Here is a 16400-nt window from a genome sequence, read left to right as displayed (position 1 = left end):
CATTAGAATATGTGTGATTTTATTGTGCTATCACAGTACCTTTTTTTTACTGAGCAATTTGTGATATGGTGTAATTTATCCTTCAAGAACTAACAGACATTATAACTGAGGCCTAATCAGGACTGACTGGCAGTGACATAGAAATTTTAGTGTTGCTGGGAAAAGTTTAACATGTGACTCAAATAATGAATAAATGAGAAAGCATACAAGGCTTCTTGGAAAGCATATGCTTTCAGTTTTTTTTTTGAAGTTGATCCAAATCCAACCACTGGGCATGGCTCAAAGAACCTATACACTGAAAACAATTTATATGGGTTGACGATCTTTCTCACAGAAATTTGTCAAGATTATCTTTCTTATTTTGCAACGCAGCAACAAGCACCACCACTAAACAGTTCAGACTTGGACATCTCTCCAATTGCTCCCTGGAAGAGTTCATTGTGCCCAGATCTCATCCTTGAGTTAACTCTGTATGTTTTTTGAATGACACTAATCTAGGGAACTGCAAAATGTGCATTTTAGGACATGCAAAACCAGAAATGTTCATTGTCAGATTAGAGTTAATACATAGTCCTACAGGAGAGTACTGTCTATGTGGTGCCACTAGCTAATTATCATAATGAATGGAAAGTGAACACTACAGAATTTTACTGTGCCAATATGCCTGTTTTCAGGTCCAATCTATACACAGTCTGAAAACTGTCAGATATTTCTAGCTTGTCTGAAATTGCTGACAGTGATGCATAATCTTCTATAGTATTCTATACGCAGCAACAAAATTTGTCAGTATCCATAGGAGAAAGCCATCCAGCATACAGCCAATTCTATATGAATTGTGATGAGGAAGGAGAGCATCGTGCCATGGAAGGGAAATGGGAACAGAAAAGAAAAAATGTTGTTAAAATGTGGAGAACTTACTCAGTCTGTGACAGGAAGCTTTGGTGGTGAATTAATCTTCCTTAGAATGTTGCCGTTTTAGTGTTAGTCATAGAAATAGTATCACCCTGGACTTTTCTATATTAATGAAATTTCCTCAGTTGGTGAACAGAAAAAAGTTTGAGTGAGTTGATCAGTAAGTGGAGTTCTGTCTAAGACTTTGGAGAAGTTCATACCACAATCCCGCTCTTCAATATCTTATATCTTCCACATACAATGTCCATATGTTTCCCTTTCAACTTTTCAGTATTACCTTCTCAGAATTTTCCTCAGAATTCAGCAGTGTTACCATAAATTGCCTTATTACAACTGCAGTGTCAGCTTTTGGCTTACAAAATACAGAGTCAAATGCCAATGCTGCATTTTTTCTTTTTCATTTCTTCTTTTCTTTTTTCCCCCTTGCATATGCGTATTATATTATCTGTTTGATGTTGATTTTCTCTACATCAGATCATGTACAGGTATATCAAGGGTGTTAAATTAGACTTAAAACGAATCCTGTTTAACATTTTAAGGAGTACACATGGGTCCAGTTAAACTCTGTACATTTTAATTTAACACTGCTGATATTGATGTGTGTTATAAACTCATGCATGGTTTGGTTTATTGATTTGCATGACTGTTTCCAGGAGCCTAATTGTTTGGTGGTCCTACCACAGTCATTGTATGAGTTGTTTGCTTATTCATTTCCATCCAATTTGTAGTGGACATGTTTTTGGACAGTGATCTTTTTGCAGAGTGTAATGAAGGACATGTGGGACTAATAATGCTTTGATTAGTTCTGTGACATGTTATCTGGATTGAGTGCAATGGAATGTTATTGAAATCAACCCTGTTGTAGCGTTAGTGTTTTGACTGGCCTGGGACTAAAGGAGAGGATGTCATTACTAACAGTACAACACAAAGGGGCTCACCAGGTTTATCTCTGATTTGGTTTTTTTTTTCTTCTTCTTCTTGTCCTCTCATTCCTTGTTGTTGTGACTTTTCTGCTGATGCCTTTCCTTTCTACAGTTTTTCTGCTGGTACCATTTTGCCAGACCTGTTTCTGCTGTTGATGACTTTTGCCTCAGCCATGATTAAATAACTGGTACTTCTGGAGTTTCATGGTACTCGTGGAGTTTCTCAATGATTTGACGGTGGTTTCATCACCTTAATGTGGTTTAGAACTGGGACATATTCATGGTTTCTGATTTGCGGCCCAATTAGGAAGAGAGGACTTCAAACATAGAGTCTTTACAGTGCCAAGGTGCTCCATGGGTTTATTTAAAACACAAAGTGTAAGCTTTTTAGATAATTAGGAGTATAGACTAATGATCCAACTCAACACTCGAAGACTCATCTCAGCTATGTGTATTTGCATGTGTTCATATTTACATTGGATTTATAGGTTATAAGGATATTACTAGCGGTGAATTCATTTGGTTAATTTAGATACACTCTGATATCTAATCAAGGATGACATGGTTTGGTTACAAAACAAGGAGAGCCTACTCTGTTCCCTCTTGTCATGTTTTTGGGATTGTAGTTCTTTTTTTTTCCATGTGGGGTCCTCAGTCTTAGTTTTGGTTCCTGTTTAGTTCATTTTTGTATTGTTTGCACCTGTGTCTTGTTCTGTCTGTCTATTTAAGTCTTCTGTTCTGTTCAGTTCTTTGCTCAGTGTTGAGTTGTTACCCTGTGTGCAATTCCAGATCAAGCCTTCTTGTAAGCACTGAGAGTTTTTGTGTGTTTTTCTTGGATTGCCTTCCCTGTTGCTGAACCTGTTTTGCCTGTTTTGTTTGCCTGCCGTTTTCCCTGGATTTGACATTGGATATCTTTGCTCACTGGTTTTGACTTCTGCCTGGATTTGTTTTCTGACTTTTGCCTGACCCCCATGGATACCTCTGCCCAGATTTACCTATTAAAAGGAACCATCTTACTGAATGACTTTTGCCTTGCTCTCTGCCATTGGGTCTACCACTTGGTGGCACAGGGGTAAGGCTCTAGGCTTCCATGCCAGAGTCCCGGGTTTGATTCCCAGGTCAATTGTTACACTATCGACTATGGTTCTACTGTGGAGGGTTGACAGCTGTTCATTTGCCAGCGTCATTTGGATTGATGAGTCTCATGACTTGGCTTGTCATGTCACATTGTGGCAAGTTGGAACTTCTGCCAGTTTTGCAGACAACTGTTGAAACCAGTCATTCATAAGATTTCTGGAATGCCCCCTACAAACACTGGGATGATTTTCAGTTATGTTTTAAGGGTAGACACCATTCAAATCATTCATAGAGTCTGTTACATCTTTGACTTAAAAAGCTACTTTGAATTACAGATGAAAAACAAAACACCACAAGAGGGCATAAGTTACACAGCTTTTGTAAAAAAGACAAGTTGAGCGAGGGGAACAACCTTGGACCTCATTTAAGAATATCAGGGGTCTCCCTCTCACTCACTGTATCATCTTGTGCTGTTTGTTTAATGTAACAGTATATAATGTGAGGGTCATCCCTCTCTTCACACACTTTCCCCAGGGAGTTCTTCAGTCTCTTCTTTGTACGTTCTCTTCAGTTCAGTTTCAGGTTTTTTTGCCTGCTTTCCCTAATAAATCTGCTCTGTTTATCCCTCTCACACAGTCATTTCCTGCCTTACACACTTTTCATTTCCTTAGGGATTATTAGTCTTTTTATGCTCTCCACCATAATCTGTCTATTTGCTTCATGCTCTACTGTTCCAACCTCTTCTGCCTGACCACTGCCCTCTTTTTCTTGGTCATAGTTTACAGCTCTTTCATTTTCTTCACCTCTCTCCCTTGCTATCTTTAAGGTATACTGATCAGCTTCTTTGCTCTTAAACACAGACACACACCGCATCCTCTCCAAGCCATTCAACTCTGCCCCCAGTGCACACCTTTGTTTTTCTTTCTTTTAGGGTCTTCACTCTCTTTTTCCTGATCTGTGTCAACTCTCTCCATCTTCTCTTCCAGAAGGTAAATGAAACTCCTGCAATCATCTTCCCATGCTTTGAACAGGGCTGATTTTTCCCACTATCTTCATCTTTGTATTCTTTTCTTCTCTTCCTCCTTCCTCATTGCACTTCACTCCTCTTGTCTCTCTTTTTGTCCCTCCTGTCTATTACCATCCCCCACTTACTACCAGGTCTCTCTGGACGTGTTCTGTCACCACTTGGTAGAAAAAGCTTACAGTGCAAGCACAGGGTGTTTTAAACTAGCTGTGAAGAGCACACACATTTTGGACCCATTGAAATCAGCTCAGTTCAGCAAATTCTGCCAAATGCTGAGATACTGCCTTCTCATCAGAGAAGATTCTCTGCTCTACAGCCTTATGCTGCTATAAGAGAAAATCACATCGCTCACTTTGAATCTGAGACGTTCTAAAGTATGCAACCAAATATTCTATGACAATCTGTCTGGCAACTTTATTATATACAATAATACACTATGTCTAACATTAACATTTCCATAACAATAGTACTTGAGTACTTTTATCACGTTTGTAAATTGTCTGGGTTATTTGTAAAGTGTGTGTCAAGAAGGACAATGACTCGTCTACTGCAAAACAAATCTACCTCCAGGTAAAAATAAATTAACCTGAACGACGTTCTAGTGAAATGTCCAGAAGAGAGGGGAGGTGTTTCCATTAATCTAGTTAAACAGAAATGAATTGTCTTAGTCACTTGGCATACAAGAGCAGCTCCTTCCTGAGACTGGCTCCCGCTTTGTACTAGTTGTCTCAGGAAGGAGTTGTTCTTGTGTTAAGTTGACTAGAGAATGTGTTTTGATTTCACTCTCTAGTAAAACTAAATGTTGCCAACAATTTTTTTCATAACTCTTAAAATCAATCAGATATTAACAGTCCAATTGGCACTCTGAATAATGTCTTCTATAAAATTATATATTGAATATCATTAAAGGTAACTCTCCAAGCATATTTAAACAGCGTGAAAAAGAAAGAAAGGTAATTTGCTTGAATAAACAGATCTCATGCTAAGAATGCCTCTACGTATAGAGAAATTTCTTTATTTTATTCAGTGTTGGGGAAGATATACAACCACAGACAATATAAAATGGTAACCCAAAAACAATGTGCAAATTATTACACTTTAAGATGTGAAAAAAAAAGCTTTAATTGTGAGAGCCAATTTTTTTTTTTTTTAGCAAAAGAGCAGCAGTGCACAAGAAACAAGGATAGCAGTTCAACTATGTTTTGCAGTGTTAGCTGCATATAAGCTCCTAAGGATCAGTTTTACTCATCACTTCTTTACTCATTTGTGTTTTTATCCTTGAACACACTAATAAGGTTCAGCGCTCTTTAACAGATATGTTTCAAGCCCTCAAAACACCTAAGATTAAAAAAGTAGAACTTGATAGTATGAAAAGTCAAAACATCTCGTAAAAAGCCCATGAAAAATCCTTTCAAAGATACATACAGATTTAATTTCAGCAAAAACACATACAGGTTACAGATGCATACAGAATTAATGTCACTGTCACCAGAATTTTAAGCCTGAATAAAGTGTGTCCTCTAAGTGCTGGTGTTTTACAATTTCAAGTTTAGAAAGTTTTAGTCCTGGTTGAAGAGCTCACTGTACTTGGGTGGCTGAGAATTCACCATGAAGATGGGTGGAGTAGTGATCACAGGAGCTCTCATCTGGACAATCAGGACAAAGGACATTATAGCTCCCAGTAGCTGTAAAAAAATGCAAACAGAGTATATAAACAAAGAAACAGCATGGGTGTACAGATGGCTCAGTGCCAGAGTGCAAGTCTACCTAATTTAAATGAATTCCTATCAACAAAGCACAGATCAGTTTGTGAGTTTTCTTGTAAGTGCTGTTTTCCAAAAAGGAAAAGAAGAAATATTTTCAATTCACTTAACTTTTCAGCATTTACAAGAAAATCGATAATGAACGTTAAAACTATGTTTGTATTATCATAGGTTTAAATCCTCTATGTTTCATGGTACATTATTTACCCACAGCACAAAACTGAAACTTCCTGACAAAATGAAATGGTGGAAAGCCACATGCCTGTGATGTACTGAAATGACAGGCTAAAAAACTTTGGTTTTGGTAAAGACATAACTGACCCCATAACATTTGTTAACATTATAATACTAATAACTAAGTGTACATTCACTTGGGACGGGAGTCCCAGTATTTCTCCTGAGGAAGTGGAGGAATGTTTGAACAATTGCTGGGAATGTGTTCTGAATCATGGCATAGGAAAAATAGTAAAAATCCTGGGAAACCCTCCATCTCCCTCTAGGGAACGTGTAACCACATATAACAAGATACAAGAAGTTTGATGACAAAGTAAATTTCATCTACTCTGGGAATCTTATTTCTAACATGGGGTAATACCAAGTACAGTAAATAACCACCACCATGCAGAGAACTGCGTGATCACTGTCAAGACATACTGCAGGAAGCAAGTAACTGTTTTCTAAGACATAAGGTTGTTGCAAGACAGCTACACGCTATGGAAGCTGATCACTTTCAAGGCTTGATGCCAATGTAAACACAACAGGAGAGATTTTCTAAGTAGTGTTTCATCCCTGATAGGTTCTTATTTTCAAATTGGTTGAATTGCTATGAAGAAAGTGGTGGTGTACTTACCGCAAGCGCAGCTAATCCAAAGAGTATGCCCAACATAATGTTATAAACTGTTTCCACATATTCCATGAATTTTGGGCCACATGGCTGAGTTGAAGGAGAGACATTTAGTTAAGTCTTTAGAGCAGGGAAAATGACACACAGAATTAGACCATGACTACATACAGATATATGGCCACAGTACAATACAATTTCAGGAAAAAAAAACCTACTTGAGAGTACACCAACTTCCTGCTTCGCTCATCTAAGTATCTCCTTTCCTATATGAAAGAAGGTAAAAAAAAAATTAATAAAGTGGACAATCAATGGCTAAAAAGTGATGCTGCAGCGTTGAAAAAAGATATATATATATACAAGGTTTTTTTTGTTTTTTACTTTTGCTTTGCCCAGATTCAACCGTTGGGAGTAATTCCATTTCTGTACTGATATAGTGCTTTCCCATTTATCTACTTTCAGGCATTCATCCTTTTAGGTATAATTACGTATAAACATGCCATTACAGTAAAGTCATTCTTAACATTAGAAACTTGGAAATTTGATGGACATTTTCTAGTACCTCAAATTCCATCCATGAGCTGCTTGTGCTTGAAGTCTCCACACATTTGTTGTCCTCTAGCTCGTCCGTAGCTGTGCAGAGGCAAGAGTCAGGGATTTTCTGGCCCCAGTCCTGGTAACCTGTGAAGACTCCACAGCAATTCCACTATTGAAACGAAATTATAAAAAAAAATGCTGTGTTAAACTACTTGTATCACACCACACTATATATCACTCATTAAATCACAAAAGAAAGGCAGAAAAGGAGTATAAGAGAGTGAGAGAGATAGAGACTGAGATAGAGTGTGAAAGAAAGACTTTGTTTTATGTTTACCCTCTGCTGGACTTCCTCGGCTAGCCACTGATTATCTGCAGGAGCTTCGTCCAAGGGCACTGTGCGCCTAAGACCTCCCTCCACCTGGGACAGTACCTTTGAGTAAGAGAAAAAATGCTGTCAACATCACCAGGCATCAGTCTGGGCCCTGGCAAAAACAACAGTCTTTCTTAGATTACGGTACATTCTAGGGCACTAAATATTCAATTATATTATTTGAAGAAATCTCACTTGACAAAGTTTCAAGTGAAAACCTATGATACAAAGACTTCGACTAGTTTATCTTCAGCAACAAAACAGAGATTATTAGAGAATATATGAGCACATTCCACACAACAGAAGAAAGAAAACATTTAAATTGGTACCTCTGAGTGTGCGAGGGCAACAGGAACGGCGGCTCTCAGAAGGAGACCAGTTCCAATTCCCATACAGATGAGAAACTGAAAGGGGAAATTCCAAGTCACTCCCATATGAAATTACACTTCCTTGAGAAGACTTTTTCAATGTACAGTTAAAAAAATGACTCTCTTACCACAATCAAACAACATCTGCTGTTTTTCTGAGCACCATATGCCCCAAGAGATGCAAGTGCTACCATAGCGAAGCCAACAATATACATGATGACGATTCCGGTCATCCTATTTTGAAGCTGATTACGAAACAAACAAACAAAACTTAAAGACCTTATCAGTGAATATAAGCTACCACAAAATATTCATCTATGCTGTTAACACAATCCTAAAATCTGTACCTCATTTGGCTTTCGAATAGAGGCTTAGACCAAGGTTGCGCAATTAGGCTATAAGGACATGACATGAGAAATGGCAGAATACAGAGCACACTTTTCCCATTTACAGTTACAAAAATGGATACACAAGCTAAGCTCACAAATGCTGGTTTGACTGATAACAATTATTTACAGAATTTCAGTGAAATCTATAATTCCCCCCCTCAATCACAATTCCAGCACGATCTTGATACTTGGACGGATATTGTTTAGTTTTGAAAGTCTCTTACCTGTTCGTAGGAATTCAACTGACCGAGCGCAGTCAGAGCGATTAGTACAACACCCACGACCTAAATAAAGCCACAATAATAACATCTATAAACATCATTTAATGGAAAATACCAGATAAGAACGAATATTCAAAATGAATATCACATTCACGCAATACTGAAAACAACACGAAACGTGAGAAACTGCGTTGATTTTGTCCCAATGTAAATTCAGGAAGTCGTTGACTTCATGTCTTATACGTGAAAATAGGCTGATTCTTCTGTAAACGCGAGTTCATCTGCACTACTGCTCTTCTATCTAAGTCAAAACTGTAAATTAACTCACCGCAAAGAAGGTGTTGAAAAAGATGAAAATATTTTTGAAACACACGTTTGCCTTCGCCATTTTGAGACAGGAATAAAGCTATACTGTACTTGTCTGTGTGGTACTCTACTCAAACTCTTTGAAATTTCGTCATCACATCGTTACACCTCTTCCAAGAAGAGGTGGGACGAAATAGTTGACTTCCAGTAAAACAGCGTGTCGTGACACGATGTTATGAAGCAACCAGCAAACAGATATTATCAATGCACTTTCCATGGACATGTCCACTCCGCCAGAACCTATAGGATGCATCTGAAAAGGATTTAAATATATGCGATTACTTTGTATTCCTGCATATCAGATGCACAACATCCAAATTTCTTGCAACAGAAATTATACTGTCACGACATTTTACTTTTTACTTATTCAGATTCAAATGTACGTTAATATGTCAAACCACTGAAAATCAGTTGGTATCGCCTGCTGAATTTACCCTGTGTTTGTTGAAGTTTACTGGCTTCGCTCAACCAGGGGGGTATTAGTGAAAACTCTGAGTGAGTTAACTCCGAGAAAGCAAACCTCTTAACAGAAGAGCTCTATGGCTCTGTTTTGCTTAGAGAATGAAGCTCTTCTATTAGGAGGTTTACTACTTTCTCTGGGTTAACTCACTCTGTGTTTTCGCTAAACCCGCTTCCTGAAATACCTTCCAGATATTCCCTTGCGAGTTTAATCGATGTCCTTGCAGAGGTTACCAAAACTGGTCGACCCACATTTGCACAATCCAGCCAAGCGCACCTCTACCCGTTACATAAACCTCACTGTAAGAAAACGAAGGCCGCTGTTTTAAATTACGAAGAGAACTGCTTAAAGTGCTAAGTGAGATCACTGATGTCTCCGTTGAGAAAAATGTATGGTAAAACAGCAACAACAAAAAACAGGCTATAAATATGTAGATTCACCGACGTTATCGGCAAGCAGCTAATATTGTTCTGAAATGACTATGTCACACCTTATTAAGCGACAGTATATTATGAAATCTAAAGAATAGCCGTGTTGATTTATGCGTCATTTTCTTATTTTCGGAAACTTTATTATTCTTACAGGCCTTATCATTTCGCTGTATTGACCCCAAAGGTTGGCGTACAGACAGCCGATAAGTATCAAATATAAAGACGCTGCGTATTATTCTTATCTGTTTAGGTACCATTTGTGGGCGCACAAAATCCTGCTCAGTTACATCTCACCACAGTGGTTGCTGTCTTTTATTTTCTGAATGCTGCACTGAATATTGATATCATTTACCAGAAAAAGACAAATAATACAACAGGTTATTGTAGTATCATGTGGTACAACATTTAACATGAAAACTATGAGATTATGAAAAGATAAACAAGGTTGCTCACATGCAGCCAAACTGTTTTGCATAGCTTACATTAAAGAAATTTCTTAATTTTGATTTTTCTTATGACGTCTTGCATTTATTTTGGCCGTGGTTCCCAAATTTATTAATGTTGTCTATTTTCCAAACAATATTGTTTCATTCACCTCAGTATACAGTGGCAAGATGCTGGAGGTATAATTGGTCAGAGGGCCAAATTTATATGCACTCAGCTAGGTTAGGCTCACCTTAACCTTTTCATAAAAGTGTCTGCTAAATAAATAAATGTCAGTGTAAACCTTAACCTCCTTCAGAACAGGCCAGGCATGAAGCTTACCATGCCATAGTGATACCTCCAGTTAAAAAGTGAACCAATTTTGTGACACATATAACTGAGTTTAACCCTAAATTACCTCAAGAATCCTGCTTCGCAAACCTGTAAGGGAAATCTGGAGTCTCCTTATGGAGAGTTGCTAAGTACCAGAGACAACAAACTTCAGGTGTGATGAATCATTTACCTTTACTCTGATAGCATAATCATGGGAGAGTGCACTCTTGTCAAATTGCACACAGTCTCTCTGAACAGAGACAATGACAGAATATTTATACGGTGACATGAACAACTTTAGAGGTGGCATGATACTGGAATGGTATTAAGCTAGCTAGCTTTTGAAAAGACAACTGCAGAGTGAACCCAAAAGTTTCCCTTATAACTTCCCCTGAGTAATTTCATTGTCTGACATATGATTTTATCTTTAGTACAGGCATAATTTCAGACTGTGATAGTTGTAACAGTTTCACTTGTCTAATCTAAGATGCTTTCAGGTTAAAGACAGTTCAAGCAGTGACAGGTGCTCTTGGTTATATAGAGGTTACAGCAGATCTAAGGGTTAGAACAGTTCAATAGTGCGCCACCGTTGCGGGTGGCAGCCTGGGACAGCTTGCAGGACTGTTCCAGCACCTATTCAACCTCTCCTTGACGCTGAAGAAGGAGCTCCAGCTGTGGAAGACCACTTGCATTGTTCCGGTGCCAAAGAAAGGATGTCCCAGTACTCTCAACGACTACAGGCCAGTGGTACTGACGTCGCACGTCATGAAGACCTTCGAGACCTTAGGCCCTTGGTGAGTGACTCTCTGCAGTTTGCATACCAGGCCAAAATCGGCGTGGATGAGGCTATCACCTACCTGCTACACAGGGCTTACTCACACCTGGAGAGGCCAGGAAGCACAGTAAGAGTAATGTTCTTTGACTTCTCCAGTGCATTCAACACCATCCAGCCCCTCCTCCTCGCAGAGAAGCTCTCAACCATGCAGGTAGACCACAGCATGGTGGCCTGGATTACAGCAGAGCAGAACAGCCTGTCTGATGTGGTGACAGGCAACACCGGTGCACCCCAAGGAACTGTCCTTTTCACTATCTACACCTCTGACTTCAGTTTCAACTCTGGAACGTGCCCCCTCCAGAAGTTCTCCAATGACTCCACCATCGTGGGCTACATGAGTGAGGAGGAGTAGGAGGAGGAGGTTTCCGGTTTGTTCCTGTGCGACTCTGCTGCTGCTCTACGAGTGAACTACCTAATTTAAATACCAACGCCTAATTTAATACCAATCAAATCTCTGACTAAGGTACGACAAACACTCACTATGGCAAATACTCAGCTTGTTCAGTGTGTCGAGTGCAGAATGTTTAGCCATTCTTCCTGCGTCATTAGTAACAGCTGTTGTTGGAAAATTATTACTCTCCTTTAAGCTGACCGTAGTAACCATGATAAACAATGTAACCACAATGTATTCATTATTATAGGGGTGAATCAATGTAATCATTTATATTAAAAAAGTTATAACTATACAATCTTTTGTATTACAAGAAATATCAAGTTCTCTGTGTTCAAAAAGAAGAGGTCAGTGAGGCTCTTAAGGACTGCCTGTGAGATAAGGAAGGAGCCTCTGCCAGAGTGTTGTTGTCATTAACAACACAGGCAGATGGCGAAACGTTCAAGGTCTCATGGTACGTCTTATACCACTAATGAGCAGGGCAGTAACTATTGGTGACCACTTGTGCTAGGAGTAAAATGAAAATAAGAAATAATGATGTGATGTAATACAGAGTTGAGAGGGAATCTGTGAGGCTGGGCCGGCAGAGGCGCCCCACTACAAAGAGATGAGGTAATGTGTATCTTTTTTGGGGGAATTGATAAGAACATGTATAAGAATCGGTGCTTTGTGAGAATGCGGGAGTCACTCCCCGGGACCTGACTCAGTTTGTTGTATGCCTTTTGAACTATGCAATAAACTTACACTGCATCTGACTCATTGTTAGACTCCTATTGTTTTGTCACAGAACAGGTATCTTGTGGCGTTGGGACTCAGTCTCATTTGGCCCAGGCTGAGAATTTCACCCACACTGTGTTTGTGCTAAATGTACGTTAGTTAGCTCCCTGACGGAGAAGATTGTAGCATTACAGATGCGCATCCAGATGCTAGAAAGGTTTAGTGAGAGTGAGAATGACCTAGTTCCTGTAAAGGAAAATCTGGATGGCTCATGAAGAGTTAGCACCTTGCCGACTAGAGCCCTCACAGCGGGGCGAATGGGTGACGACTCGGCGGCATAAGTGCAAAGCCAAACCTAACGCTAAGGCTAGCCCACGGGAGAAACACCCCTCCCCGCTTCACGTGTCAAACAGGTTTGCCCTCCTCAGTGAAACACCCACTGAGAAACCTGAAAGAGCACTGGTTACAGGAGATTCCATTTTACGACACGTGAAATTAGCTAGACCTTTCGGGGCACCAGCAACCTTAGTTAGCTGTACGGGAGCCAGGGCGCCGGACATGGCAAATAATCTTAAAGTGTTAAGTAAGCATAGGTTTTCATGTAGGAACTAACGATATACGCCTTCGTCAATCAGAGATTACTAAAAGTAATATCGTAGAGGTGTGTAAATTAGCGAAGGCGATGTCCGATGCAGTAATATGCTCTGGCCCCATCCCAATCCAGCGAGGCGATGTAGTTTACAGCAGGTTATGGTCGCTGAACTGCTGGATGTCCAATTGGAATAGTTTTGAAGGCAAGGCTGGCCTTTTAGGGCGGGACGGTGTCCATCCCACTCGGGAAGGTGCTGCTCTCATTTCATGTAACATAGCGCATAGTCTCAGAACAGATAATCAAACAAATAATGATAATCTACGCATCATACAAAAACCTTTACATAAATTCAATGCGTTTGAAGTTCTTTATACAAATATAACATATGTAGCCACAAAAAATGTCTACCCAGTCTATCCAGTCCCAGTCTATCACACTAATTATTATTTATAGACCCCTGGGCCGTACTCTTAATTCCTCTGAGACAAACAATTCAGACTATAAATTTAACACCAGATAATTTGATAACTAAAACTGTAGATAACAATATAACTATATCAGATCAGCGATTAGAATGTTTTACTCCCCTTCAAGCGACCGAATAAACCTCACTAATTTCTTCATCAAAATCACCAACTTTTGTATTAGATCCCTTACCTGCACGTTTCCTCAAACAGGTACTACCAGTAGTCATCGAACCTCTAAAAATAATCAATTCCTCCCTTAACACTGGCTTAGTAGCTAAATCTTTTGAACTAGTAGTTATCAAACCCCTAATTAAAAAACCTGACCTCGACCCCTGTTCGTTGTCCAACTATAGGCCAATATCTAACCTCCCCTTTATCTCCAAGGTCCTAGAAAAGGCTGTAGCACAACAGTTATGCTCATACCTACATTGTAACTTTAACCAGTGCTGTCTCTGTGCTATGATGAGGCCTAAATCCTGACTGATACATTTCATGGATGTTATTCCTAATGACTTATTACTGGCCTCTGATCAGGGTTGTGTCTCCTTGCTTGTGTTGCTTGACCTTAGTGCAGCCTTTGACACCGTCAATCACACTATTCTCCCTGATAGACTACAAAATGTTGTTGGAGTTAAGGGAATGGCCTTCTTATGGCTTAGGTCCTACTTGACTGATCGTTATCAGTTTGTCGATGTAAATGGTGACTTCTCTACACATACTGAGGTAAAGTTTGGAGTTCCACAAGGTTCTGTTTTAGGCCCACTGCTTTTTTCTTTATATATGCTACCTCTAGGTAATATTATTCGTAAACATGGTATTAGCTTCCACTGCTATGCTGATGGCACACAGTTGTATGTCTCAGCGAAGCCAGACGAGAGACACCAGCTTAACAAAATTGAGGAATATTAGGCACTGGATGCTTACTAACCACCTCCCACTTAACTCTGAAAAGATAGAAGTACGTGCAATCAGATCACGTGCAGCTAGGAGTAAGCTTTCTGATCACAAAGTAACTCTGGATGGCCTTTCTTTTTCATACTGTGTGGCAGTAAAGGACCTTGACTCCAGTCTTTCATTTTAATCTCATGTAGATAACATTACCAGGATAGCCTTCTTTTATATTAGAAATATAAACAGGATAAGAAATGCATTGTCATTTCACGATGCTGAAAAACTAGTTCATGCTTTCATTACCTCTAGGTTAGACAATTGTAATGCCTTACTGTCTGGATGTTCTAAGAGGTATATAAATAAGCTGCAGTTAGTTCAGAATGCAGCAGCCAGAGTTCTTACTTGAACCAAAAGATATGACCACATCACTCCTATCTTATCCACACTTCACTGGCTCCCAGTCATATCTCGCATTGATTATAAAATTTTACTATTAACCTATAGAGCACTAAATGGTCTTGCACCACAGTACCTGAGCGAACTCCTGGTCTTTTATGATCCACCGCGCCTACTTAGATCAAAAGGTGCAGTCCATTTGTTGGTACCTTGTGTTGTGACAGCTACAGCAGGGGGCAGAGCCTTCTCTTACAGAGCCCCACAGTTATGGAACAGCCTCCCAATTAATGTTCGAGACTCAGACACAGCCTCTATGTTTAAGTCAAGGCTGAAAACTTATCTGTTTAGCTAAGCCTTTTGCTAACAGCTCTTTACTAGGTAAAGGAGCAGATCTGGAGGGTTCTCAGGCATAGACTAGGTTTGTTGACAGTGGAGTGGGTGGCTGCCTTGTGTCCCAGAGTGCCCTCATGTCCGTATTACCCTCTAGCTCTCCCTTTTAGCTATACTGTAATAGCCAGTCTTACTGGAGTCCCTGCCTGCACTCGGCACACGATGTACATTTTCCCTTAACCATTATGTGGAAATGAACATCTAACAATGTCTCTCTCTCTCTCTCTCTGTGGAGCCACACGTGCTGTTCCTGAGATACCAGTGATCCTGACCCCTCCTGCCCTCTGGACTGATCCATCCTGGTGTTGTCATCTTTTATCCCCCTGTCAGCCTCCTGTCAGCATCGCCATCCCCTTTGTTTGTGCTCTATATTTACTTGAAATTGTAATTGCCCGCTGGGTCGGCACCTATTGCACACCTGTCTGGCCAAGAAGGGGTCTCCTCCCTCTGTGGTCCTTCTCAAGATTTCTCCCATTTTCCCATTTCCCTTTTGGGTTTTTGGGGAGTTTTTTCTTGCCCGCCATGAAGATTAAGTCAGGGGGTGCCATCCTGTTTTGATTTTGATTGTTGTGGCATGTAAAGGGGCGGCACGGTGGGGCAGTGGGTCGCGCTGTCGCCTCACAGCAAGAAGGTCTTGGGTTTCGATTCCTGGCTTGGTGGCCAGGGTCCTTTGAAGAACCCCATGTTCCAATGAAGAAGGAAGCCCCCAAACCCTATTACCATCCAAGGGGAAGAAATAGAGATGGTGGACTCATACAAGTTCATGGGACTACACATAAACAACAAACTGGACTGGACTCTATAGGAAAGGACAGAGCAGAATGTTCTTTCTTAGAAGGCTCAGGTCCTTCAACATGTGAAGCAGACTACTGCAGATTTTCTACCAGTCTGTGGTAGCTAGCACACTATTCTTTGCTGTGGTGTGCTGGGGAGGCGGCATCAAGGCTGGGGAGACCAACAGACTAAACAAGCTGGTGAGGAAGGCCAGCTCTTTTGTTGATCTAAAATTGGACAGTCTGGAGACAGTGGTGGAGAGGAGGATGATGGATAAAACCAGGACCATCCTGGGCAACCCCTCTCATCCCCTCTACGATGAGCTGTGGCAGATGGGGAGCACCTTCAGCCACAGGCTCATCTCCCCCAAGTGCAAGACGGATCTATTCAGGCGCTCTTTTGTGCCGACTGCCATCAGGCTGTACAACAGTGCCTGACTACTAGTAATCTTTCCTCCACGCCAGACTTATTTACCTACACATACCCTGGACTAAACACACTCTACC

The 16400-nt window shown here is 40.3% G+C and overlaps 1 protein-coding gene across 1 annotated transcript; it reads right to left on the bottom strand.

Annotated features, from left to right (window-relative positions):
• Window positions 1-5073: 5073 nt before the first annotated feature.
• Window positions 5074-8864, bottom strand: LOC115809136 (tetraspanin-8). Its single transcript, XM_030770671.1, has 9 exons — window positions 8757-8864; window positions 8432-8491; window positions 7947-8063; window positions 7780-7854; window positions 7415-7510; window positions 7103-7246; window positions 6759-6806; window positions 6550-6633; window positions 5074-5621 (listed from the first exon to the last, which is right to left on the bottom strand). The coding sequence occupies exons 1-9, from the start codon at window positions 8814-8816 to the stop codon at window positions 5496-5498; spliced, it is 810 nt and encodes a 269-aa protein (XP_030626531.1). The 5' UTR covers window positions 8817-8864; the 3' UTR covers window positions 5074-5495.
• Window positions 8865-16400: the final 7536 nt, after the last annotated feature.

The sequence above is a fragment of the Chanos chanos genome, chromosome 1 (genome assembly GCF_902362185.1).
Source record: "Chanos chanos chromosome 1, fChaCha1.1, whole genome shotgun sequence".
NCBI lineage: Eukaryota > Metazoa > Chordata > Actinopteri > Gonorynchiformes > Chanidae > Chanos > Chanos chanos.
Note: the sequence above shows the minus strand (reverse complement) of the source record. Positions and strands in the feature narration are given on the sequence as shown.

Coding starts and splice junctions, on each gene's coding strand:
- LOC115809136 (XM_030770671.1), bottom strand. CDS start 8,816: ATGGCGAAGGCAAACGTGTGTTTCAAAAATATTTTCATCTTTTTCAAC. Junction 8,492..8,756: donor TTTTCAACACCTTCTTTGCG/GTGAGTTAATTT, acceptor GGCTTTATTTAG/GTCGTGGGTGTTGTACTAAT. Junction 5,622..6,549: donor TTGGATTAGCTGCGCTTGCG/GTAAGTACACCA, acceptor ATTTTTTTACAG/CTACTGGGAGCTATAATGTC.